At 31.3% G+C, this 12969-nt stretch overlaps 1 protein-coding gene across 1 annotated transcript in view; it reads right to left on the reverse strand.

Moving 5' to 3' along the window:
* The window catches only part of LOC115213213 (voltage-dependent T-type calcium channel subunit alpha-1G-like), an 865045-nt gene that overhangs the window by 309069 nt on the left and 543007 nt on the right, over positions 1 to 12969 (reverse strand). The window contains exon 13 of the mRNA XM_036503838.1: positions 5567 to 5722. Coding sequence (XP_036359731.1) covers positions 5567 to 5722 — 156 coding nt within the window. The remainder of the gene's footprint in view (positions 1 to 5566; positions 5723 to 12969) is intronic.

Here is a 12969-nt window from a genome sequence, read left to right on the forward strand (position 1 = left end):
TTGACCCAAGAATTTAAATAAAAGTAACAATTGTAAAATATATACCATATACAAAATACCATTTTTCAAAACTATATTTTTTTCTCTCAAATTATCTGTAAAACAATTTTGCTGATCAATGCAAGCAAAGTTTGTTTTTATAACAGTAGATCACAACTGAAGTATTGTGAATAGCTGAAGCTATATTCATATTCTTATGGATAATTTTTTCTCCAATATTAAAAAAAAAAAAAAAATCTTGAATTTATTGATCAGTAATTGACAGGGTTTGTTCCATTTCAAAGAGGAGAAATTTTCCAATTATTGATATTAGGAAAATTTACCCAGTGCAAAATATTCTCCATCAGACAGTCATTTCCATATTAGAATTTTTTCTGCAAATATGTGTGATTGTATATATGGACAAATGTATGTAATTATATACATGCACATATAGATATATAGATATATATACATAATAATGAATATATACATATACATATATATGTATATATACACATATATATATATATATATATATATATATGTAGATATAGATATGTATGTATGTATATATATATATATATATACATGTATATACTTATATATATACATATGTATGTATGTATCTATCAATCTCTTTATCTATCTATATATATATATATACACACACATACATACATATATTATCATATATATTTACACACACACACACATATACACACGGTTAATCAAAATCTCCACTAGTAAGACATATAAAGATATAAAGATATATATAATATAATGTCAATGGTGCTTGTTAAGAATGCAGAAACATGGAACAAACAACAGTGATGTAGGTGTTGAGTTTGGTATTGGTAGGGAAGTTTGTTTGATGATGCCTTTCATTGTAATGACCAAAAACAAAATATCAACTGATTGCAACATCTCACACACGTATACACACCTAAAACTCAACTACTTTACACTGATATATATGTCAACAAAATCGTAAGAATATATAAATACATTCTGCTGTATAGTTATGCTCACATATTCATACACACAGATGGCTTTTTCTTCCTTCTGTCATTTGTACATCTAGTACTTATTAATGTATATACATGTACACACACACACATGTATCTATTTATCAATCTGTCTATCAGTTCATATACATACATATTTTATATATGTATATGTATATATATATATATGTATTTATGTATGTATATATATATATATATATATATATATATATATATGTATGTATGTATGTATATATATATATGTGTGTGTGTGTGTGTGTATGTATGTGTGTATATATATATATATATATATATAAAACTATCCATCAAACTATCTGTCTACCTATATATACTTATTTATACACAACAGTTGCACACACATACAAATGATATAAATGTGGATATATATATTATATATATATATATATATATTATATATATATAATAATATATATATATATATATATGTCTTTCATCTCTTGTTTGCAAACCTAAATATCCATATACTTACACAAACACATATCCATCTACACATACATGCATACATATATACATGTGTAGTAACAATGCATCAACAGAAAACAAACATAAACACATTCATTCACACTACATGTACATACATGTAAATATATATATATATATTTATTCATACATACATATATATATATATAATATATATATATATACATATCAATGTATGCATGTACATTAATGCAACCAAATAGAAATGTACGCACATATATACATTCATACACATACATACGTACGTACATATGTCACATGTACACACACATACATATGCAATATGTAGATATATGCATATATACATATATATATCTATGTATATATATATATATATATACACACCCATGTATATATGTATGTGTGTATTATATAAGTATACACTTCTGTGTACAGACATAAACACACACACACACACACACACATAATTATATATATATATATACACATACATACATACCAACATACATACATATCACCCATAATGCTACTATTACTACAGATAAACACATCAATAGAAATGTCAGAGAAACCACCACCTTTGGAGTGCTACAAGAGATAATATTGACATTTACATTGAACTATGATTGTCTTTCTTAGTTGTTTTAAATCTTGTTTATTATCACTTTCACTTTTGTCCCACCACAGGGGTAAAAGGCCATAGTAAATGTGTTAACTTGTATCTGTTTGTGTGTGAAGACAGAGTTGGGAAACTACAGATTTCAATGAAAGGGTGTGAGAGGAACAGCAGAGGAGAAACGAAAACATTAAAACAATATCTTTTTTTTTATAACTGTTATTTCTTTCTACTTTTTTCTTTCTTTCTTTACTTGTTTCTTCATTCTTTCTGTCTTTCTTTGTCTTACTTTTTCCATCTTTTTTTTCTTTCCTACTTCCCTCCTCCTTATCCTTCACCCCCCACTTCCTTCTTTCCTGTCTCCCTTCCTTCCTCAGTTCTTTACTGCTTTCTTTTTCCCTTCTTTCTTCCTACCTTCCTTCTTTGTTGTTTTCTTTCTTTCTTTCCTTCTCTCTCCCTTCCTCCTTCCTTTCTTTCTTTTCTTTTTTCTTCCTTTCAGCATTCTATCCTCATATCCTCTCCACTATCCTTCATTTCTTTCTTTCTTTATTTCTTTCTTTCTTTCTTTCTTTCTTTTTCATTCTTTCTTTCTTTCTCTTTTGTTCTTTCTTTATTTCTTTTTTCTTTCTTTCTTTCTTTCTTCTTTCTTTCTTTCTTTCTTTCTTACTTCCTTCTTTCCTTCTTGCTTCCATCCTTCTTTCCTTTCCATCTTTTATTCTGTTTCTCTCCTCTCCTCATCCCACCTCATCCCACTCCACCCCATATACTTATCATTTCTATCTATGTGGCAACTATTTTGTTGATAAATTCTATTAATTACCTAAATCAGACAGACATGTAATTAAAATAATTGTTTCTTTGTTTGCTGATGTTGTTTTGCCTCACGTATATTTGTTTTAATAAGGCTATCAGTATTTGCTAATGTTTAATAATGTTCGTAGAACTGTTGTTGTCGTTGTTGGTGGTGGTGGAGTTATTCATGTTTAACACCAGGTCAACCCACATCGAATAGAAATATGATTAAATAATAGCTTTCTAGTTATGACCAGCCTGTCATTATATTTTGGTATGAGACGACTGATCATGACAGTTTGGGTACTGGCAATTTGGCACAGTTCACTGGACAGAGAACTTGTTTTGGTAACAATACTTTTTGGCATTGGAGGCACACTTTGTCCTGGCATGGTGGAAGAATTGCTTGATGTGTGGTAAGAAGCTTACTTCGTAACTGACGTGGTTCCAAGTTCAGTTCCACTGTATGGCACCTTGGGCAAGTGTCTTCTGCTACAGCTTTGGACTGATCAAAGCCTTGTGAATGGATTTGGTTGACACAAAATGGAAAACGCTCATTGTTTGTTTGTGTGTGTGTGTGTGTGTGTGTGTGTGTGTGTGTGTTGTTGTGTGTTACCGTTTCCTTGCCTTGACTGTGTGATGGCTGTAAATGAAAAATACAGTCTTACAAGTGTTCTTCATTTCTAGTGTTTTATGAACACATGTCTGGTCATGGGAAATATTCTTTTCTACTCTAGGCACAAGGTCCGAAATTTTTGGGGAAGGAGGCCAGTTGATTAGATTGATCCCAGTATGTAACTGGTACTTAATTTATTGACCCTAAAAGGATGAAAGGCAAAGTCGACCTCGGTGGAATTTGAACTCAGAATGTAAAAACAGACAAAATACCACTAAGCATTTCGCCCAGTGTGCTAATGTTTCTTATTTCTTTATTGCCCATAAGGGGCTAAATACAGAAGGGACAAACAAGGACCGAGAAAGGGATTAAGTCGATTACATCGACCCCAGTGTGTAACTGGTACTTAATTTATCGACCCTGAAAAGATGAAAGGTAAAGTTGACTTTGGCAGAATTTGAACTCAGAACATAATGGCAGACGAAATACCGCAAAGCACTTCACCCAGCGTGCTAAAGTTTCTGCCAGCTCACCACCTTGGTCATGGGAAATATTAACCTTACATATAAACATGTGAGTGTTGGTGACAGATAGGGCAACTGGCTGTAGAAAATCTGCTTCAACAAATTCCTTCTGGCACATATGAGCAAGGGAGCAGTGGACGTTAAATGATGATGATATGTATTTGTATGTCTGTGTGTGTTGCTGTCTTCTTATTTTGCTTCACATGATACTTGTATTTGATTGCAACCATGATGCCCTCCATTTCCAATCTTCTGTGAAAATATGTCTGATCATGGGAAAATATCAGCTTACTTGGGAGCAAGTGACTGACATAGCATCCAGCTATAGAAAATCTGCCTCTGCAACTTCTGTCCAACCCATGCAAGCTTGGAAAAGTGGGCACTAAAATGATGATGTCTATACATGCTAATGTACAATCTGTTAAGCAAATTAAATACTCTACTTTACAAACAACCAAGAATGCACCTACGTATATGTCAAATTCTCATTCTTTTATTCTTTTCCTTGTTTTAGTTATTTGATTCTGGCCATACTGGAGCACCACCTTAAAGGTTTTGTTGAACAAATTGACCCCTGGATTTATTCTTTTTAAAGGCTAGTGGTGATGGGGTGGGGGAGACAAAAACAGACACAAAGACACACACAAAGACACACACACACACACACACACACTCAATACAAAATAGTGTACATTTAAACACAAGAGAAACTACCTTTTAACAGGTAATTTTACACACTAGAAGAAGCAGTCAAAACAACCAAAACCACATTTAAGAGCAATTTTCGATGGGAATGAAAAATACAAACTTTTACCTTGTTATTTTTGTATGGTTATACCTAGATGTAAACTCTTTTTGGCAAATAAAATAATTTGCTAGGCGAATTCTCATCAGTAACCATGCCAAAACATTAGCATATAATTTTGAGATAAATAACATGTCTCATCATTTATATATATATATATATATATATATATACGATGGGCTTCTTTCAGTTTCCATCTACCAAATTCACTCACAAGGCCTTAGTTGGCCTGAGGCTATAGTAGAATGCACTTGTCCAAGGTGCCAAGAAGTGGGACTGAACCTGGAACCATATGGTTGGGAAGCAAGATTCTAACCACACAACCATGCCTGTTCCTATTGAGGTCATTATTTTAGTTGTATATTTTGGAACAGCATGATTGTTTTAGTAACCTTCTGAAATGTACTTTTTTTCATCAGAGAAGGATGCTTTTGTAAGTGTCTTATTGAATATTTGCACTGCATTGCCTAACTTGGTAATCTTGAAATTTAGAAAGCAAAACAAAAGAAAAAGGAATCATTTTTAATGGTGGAACTCGAAGCAGATAAAACCATGTGTAATAGCATATAAGTATTGGTTAAAAGACCCTTTGACCTTTTCCATCCAAAGGAATTTTTAACTCAATACTTACTTGCTACTATTTATTGCTTGTTCTACTTTGGTGTTCCACTGTTAAAATTTATGTATTTCATATCTTCAAAGTTTCAAAATTCTTGTGAACTAAAAGAAAAACTGTCTTCTTACCTCTGTAGAAAACCCCTCGACGAGAATAGCAACAAGGAGATTAAAGAGCACATAATTTCCAAAAGTCATTAGCGCAATGAAATAAAGGGATGCCCATGCGGACGTTTTATCCATCCCATTATATAGGACCGTGTTCCAATCTTCTTGGGTAAGAACCTGTGGAAAGTTAATGGTTATAGTTATTAAAGAGAAGGTTTAAAAGAAAGCAAACATTTAAATACACAAATATACATGAATGACAACAAAGCATATCTAAAATACTGGTTTGGTTATCAAAAATAAAAAAATTAAAGAGTAAAGAACAAACGAAAAATCCTACACATATTCTAATCAATATTGTAAAATTATACATATATATATATATATATTGTAAAATCGTATATATAAGTGATATAATATATCCTCTAGACTCATATATATATATTGTAAAATTGTATATTTATACATATATATATATATTGTAAAATTGTATGTGTGTGTATATATATATGTGTGTGTGTGTGTGTGTGTATGTGTGTGTGTATGTGTGTGTGTGTGAGTTTAGAGGAATATATTATCTGGGCAGATACCATGGTGGCTCTCAGTTAGGCTCCAGGTTATGGCTAACTGCATCAATTAGTATTTAATATGTATGATTATTATGAGTTGTCACTCATGCTGTAAATTCCTCCAATGGGTAATTCTATGTTTGCTTCACTGGATGATGATATTTACTGGTGTGTATATTAGCAATAATTATAATGATAGACAATATGGAGACTTGTTCATCTTCAAAATTTATTCTCTTTTATTTTACAACTTCATACAGCATATCTTTGTGGTTACATCAACCTACACATGTTTCTGCTGCACAAAGTATGGGCATTTGCACATGCGACCAGGCATAATTTTCTGTACAGCTTCGTTCAGTGTCTGTCCGTCAGCTAATCAAAAGTATTTTAACTACAACAATTTTTTTCTCTTTTTGCAAACAGATTATTTGAGATCATATTATGCATTTCCTGTTTTGGTGTTGCTAGAGATTTACCTTTTATTTGTAGCTCATTGAGTGACCATTTGAAAATTTGCTTCTTTGGCTATCTTATCTCTGTTTTAGGACTTATAAGATTTATGTGATAGGCAGACCAATCTAATTATTTTAGTATCATTGAGAGGTAATTAAACTTTCAATGTTTACAGACTAAATTTCATTTGCATAAAACTGCATTAAACATATGTACTATTACATATGTACTATTACATATGTACTATTTTGTAATACACTTTTCTATTTAATTGAATTGATTGAAAACAGTACAGTTCTATATTTAAGAGATGAGGAGTTATGTACATTATTTACATTATTTACATTTGACGAATATTTGTCCTCACTTTGTTTGTTGTTAACACAACGTTTCAGCTGATATACCCTCCAGCCTACTTCAGGTGTCTTGGAGAAATTCCTAATGTATTTTTTTATGTTGTTATTGTTATTATTATTATTATTATTATTGTTAGTGTTCAGGTCACTGCTTGGAATCGAACTCAGAATCTTGGGGTTAGTCGCCCGCAATCTTAACCACAGAAGAACCTGAAGAAGGCTGGAGGGTATATCAGCCGAAACGTTGTGTTAACAACAAACAAGATGAGGGCAAATATCCGTCGAATGTAAATAATGTAAATATTGAAAAGAGTAGTTCTCCAAATTACTTTCAAATAGAATGAGTAATCACCGAATATGATCCTTCATGTAATATATATATCTCCAAGAATAATAAGTCGTCAGTTAACCTTAGAAGATTTAGGTTAAAAAGGGAGTTGTGATGTTCATTCCCATAAGAGAGAAATACAAAATTAAAATCACAACCATATTGCAAACTTTGTCCTTCAACTCATTAGCATTTAAATCTGCTATATCCAGTCCAGATATTCTATCTGTTTCATGCTCAAACTTTATTCTCCAGAAAAACGACGATGCCGTGGAGATCTCATTCTTGCTCACAACTTCATTAGCGGAAAGTGTAACCTCTCGAAAGAGCTGTTCTTCACTCCTGCTCTAGAGCATTGGCTGCGGGGTCATTCCGAAAAGTTCTATCTGTGACGATTTCATCTCAATCGAAGGAGAGGGGCTTTCTCCATCCGGGTTGCAGATCTGTGGAATAAGCTGCCAGACGAGATGGTGAAGATGCTGACGACCACTCGGTTCAAAGTCTCCCTTGACCTCAAGTGGCCTGAACTCTTTACATGAACACCACCCTGTACATAACTCCATGTCCCCCTACATGACCTTGCTTTTTGCGCCAAAAAATTAACTAACTAACTAACTAACAAACTGGCCTGATCTTGACTCTCACATCTAACCTAGATTGTTATTTTATAAGTGAACATTTACATTGCTAAAATCATGAAGCTATGAGATAATGCATGATTGAATCAAAACAATGTGAATTAATAATGATTACATTTGACAGTGCACTCTGAATGCTAAAGGGCTAAGGGGTTAAAACCTACTCTACAAAAATTATATGCATACTTATATTCATATGCGCACATATATATTATATACACATGCCTATATTATATACAAACACACACACGAACATAAGGTAAGACCAACGAAAAAAGTACGCCATCAAGTACTTGGAGTCACATGGCATATTATATAAATCTCACGAATTATTGTGTCAATATGCATGAAACTATTAGTAGCTCTGTCTTAAGTACTGTGCAGTATATTAAATGATATGTATACCTATATATATATATATATATATTATTATATATAATATATATATATATATATATATATATCATATAATATATAGTATATATATATATATACATACATATACATATATAAATGTATGTAAAATGTATATATATATACATGTATGTATGTATATATATGTGTCTATATATATTACATACCTACATACAATATATATGTATATGTATGTATATATATATACACACACACATGCTCACATGCAGTCACACATACACACCCTCACACATGCACACACATAATATAAATTGTGTGCTTGTATACATACAAACGTACATATAGCTCTCACTCTGTTACATGCTTTCTATCTTCATATATATATATATATATATATATATATATATAATATACATACATAATATATATATATATATATATAAATACACATATGTATTTCATTGAAATGTAAATATCTAAAAGTACTATCTTTGACTCAACAACCAAACAATGATATTCTTTATCAATATCACTCTTATATGGTGTCTTTCTTTACAGATTATCTTTCACATGTCCAGTACACTAGGATAGCTTAAGGCAAATATAGATACTCAATGCTTGGCTCAGCTTCACACAAACAGTATCATGTGAACAGGTATGCATGTATGTGTGTGTGTGTTTGTGTGTGTGTGTGTGTGTGTGTGAGTGTGTGTGTGTGTGTGTGTGTGTGTGTGCCTGTGCAAATACAAATGTGTGCTGTGTGTGCAAAGCATATTGGATAAAAACCCAATGCAAATGGAAAACAAAGAATGGGGATGTAAGTGTAGTTGCATACATAATGGTACAAGCATAGATTTAGATATGAAATTATACTTGGAGGCTAATATGCACAAACACATGTGCATATATGTGCACACACACACACACACACATAAAGGAAAAGTATGCTAAACAATAAGCACAAGATGCATTTAATACCATTTGTTTCCTACACATGTTCCACTATTGTGGCTATTTGCATCCTCTGCAGTGTATGTTCATTGTGCAACTGGATACAGGTTCACATCAATTCTTTGTGGAACACTTTATTACATTATGCTGACACAGATTCTATGTGTGAGTATATATATATTATAGATATAATTTTATTCTTTCTTATTTCATCTAGTTTCAGCTCACGAGCTGTGGCCATGCTGGGGCACCGCTATTTGGTGTTGCTACATAATTTTACTTCACGAATGCTTTTTAGCAATTGACATTTGGTGCATGAGAAATTTTGATGCAGCTGCCCTCATCTGCACCTCCTGCCATGAAGTTGGTTCATCTGGTACACCTGACAGGAAGAGGTCCAGCTTTATTTTGAAGACACCTACATCCATCCCATGCAGGCTTGTCTATTAGTATACCACTTAAAGCACATTTACCATTCAGGTTACCCAATGTCATCTGCAGTTACGGTATAATTTTCACTGCATCTACATCAGGAATTCCACAGTGTTTGTTTGGTTTATAAGTGATGAGGGAAACGGAAAGTGGATTTGGTACAAATCTTTATTCATACAAAATCCACTTTTCATTTCTCTCACCAATTATATATATATATAATATTAGGGAGTATATCCAAACTTACAGGGAAAAATTAGATTTAGGATTAAATCAAATTTTACAGTGTAAATATAAATTAAATTAGAGATAAAACCACTATTAGGCAAATCAAACAGTGAAAGACATAAACCAAAACATAAAAATAAATATAATTAATATAATATACAAAATAAATAAAATACAAAATTTAAAATTTGAATTATTTAAATTTAGAATTTTAAATTTATATTTATAAATTTTTATATTTTTATATATTTTAAATTTTAAATTTATAAACTTTTAAACTTTTAATTTTTTAATCCGTAGTAAATATAAAAAATACAACAACTTTCAGCAGCAATAGTGGTTTATTGAGATGTAAGGTGGTGGATTTGTTTTGTATTAAAGTATGATAAGCTGATAAAAGTGTTTTTTTTTATTTATTTCACAGTAGGTGGCCAGGGTTTCCAGGTGTGCAAATGAGTATACAAGAGTTATGGAATGGAGTTGGTAAGATCTGGGCTACATAAGTTTTATAGTGAGTGGAACTTCAGAAGTAGTAAAAATCCAAGCTTGGATTTTTACCACTTCTAAGGTTCCACTCACTATGAAACATATTTAACCTGGATCTTAACAACTCCATTCCATGACTCATGTGTGTGTTATATATATATATATATATATATATATATATACAAATATACATAAACATATGCACATATATATATATATATATATATATATATATATTACTTAGAAATTTATTTATATTATTAATTCAACACCATACATCAATTTCCAAGTAAGTTTATCTTGACCTTTTTCATGTGACTCTACTCTATACTGTTTTCTCCTCCATCCTTCTCTAATTCTCTTTTTATCCCCTTCACCATTTTCTATCTGTCTGTCTCTCTCCCCACTTTCTCTTTTTCCTCTCTCTCATTGTGCACACATGACCATCGTCCATCTTTCTTTTCCATATGTGACCATCTTTCTTTTCCTGCATGATGTTCTGAGGACTGGACACTTTTCTTTCTCTCTCTTCTATACCATGTGGTTGGTAAGCAAGCTACTTACCACATATGTGTGTGTGTGTGTGGTGTATGTAAACCAATAAATTCTTTTGGATATTTAATATCCTTTTGGTGGTTATTTAACACCTAGCTAAATTGTTATATATATATGAATAACACAAGGATTCAAGAGAGACTACCATTAACATCATATAATGAAATAATTATAATAATTATAATAATAATAAACACCTATAGACTATGGCCAAACACTAGAAAACCCATAAGTATAACAACTACAAAAAAAATTGTTGCCATGGATACTGCCTGTATTCTAAGAAAAATACTCTCACCTTGAAAATATCTGATTGAAATATTAAAAATTTATCAGAGTCTTAGTTATCAGAATATGGTCTCCTTTCCCTACACTATATCATTGTTAATCATAAATAACACCTATAAGTAAAACATCCAACATGCTGTTACTGGAGGTGTCTGGCATGAAACTTGGAACAGCTCGTATAAAACAAAGCAACATAATAATAATAATAATAATAATAATAATGATAATAATTATATAAAAACAATATAATCACTCAAGAAGTAATGGAAACAGTATAACACAAGCAAAGTTTTTTGAATAAATTATAAAGGCAGGGATATAATTAATATTGCACAATTATATAATTATTAACTATTGATCTTTGTTCAGATAAACTTCATGCTATTTTAAATCATAGGTGGAAGTATGTATAGAAGTTTAATTTAAAAGTCTTTGATTATGCAGAAAGATATATTTAATTATAGTATATAACAAATAGACTTATGATTTACAGTAGGAGAATCTGTATGGAAATTTTCCATGTGGCTATTATATTTTATTTTAAGTCATTTCATATATGAAATTACTATTTTAAATTCTACTTTAAGATCAGTATATTTAATAGAATAAATAGTATAACAACTTAATTATTGACTGGTAGTCTTGATATAAGTAGATTTCCTGCTGTTCTAGCAAGTAAGTGCATGTGTTTTTGAAGAAACATATTACCATACAACATAATATACACACACACTTACTCACACACATGCACACACACATATACATATAAATACATGTATATATATATGCATATACGCACGCACACACGCATATATATATATACATACATATATATATTAGAAGGTTTGAAGATGATGTACAGGTATCTTATATTAGAAGAAATGAGGCAATCAGAAATTCAGATGGTTTTATATTTACAGATATTTATTTGTATATTACATGTTTTTATATTATATATATATATCATATTATATATATATATATATATATATATATATATATATAAATGGCGTTAGGAAGGGCATCCAGCTGTAGAAACACTGCCAGATCTGACTGGCCTGGTGCAGCCTTCGGGCTTCCCAGACCCCAGTTGAACTGTCCAACCCATGCTAGCATGGAAAGCGGACGTTAAACGATGATGATGATGATGATGATGATATATATACACACATACATATTCATCTCTTTAACATATCCTTGAGTCCACAAAATTTTAAGTCATATGGAGCTGAGTCAAACTGTTATAATGCACATACACACATATGCGCATGCACACACACACATGCACACGCACACACACACATACTCACATGTAACTAATTTAATTTGAGTGAGTTCAATAGTTATCCAATGTTTAGTACCCTATATATATATATATATAGATACAGTTTATGCTTAGATTTAATAATGATCAAATGACATTTCCATTATGGCCTAAATAGTTATCTACTGATTAACTTAATTCTACATATTTCCTCTCCCTATTTGAATTGGTCAGTAATAGCTTAAATAAGTAGGAATTTTTGCCATAAACATTCTTCAAATTGATGGGTAGGTGTTAGGAAACTAAGTATCATATTACATTTCTGGTATGATCTGCCAAATACTATTCCTAAGTAGATCTACTGAACTACTTCTCTTACCCCTCTTACTGGTTAAATATTGGTAGTTTTATTACTATCTGTTTCCCTGAAAATTTTCGCTACTCTGAACAGCATGGTATAACTTTGATAAGGATAGGATGCCACTAAATTTCTCTATC

This window comes from Octopus sinensis, linkage group LG6, assembly GCF_006345805.1.
Source record: "Octopus sinensis linkage group LG6, ASM634580v1, whole genome shotgun sequence".
Lineage (NCBI taxonomy): Eukaryota > Metazoa > Mollusca > Cephalopoda > Octopoda > Octopodidae > Octopus > Octopus sinensis.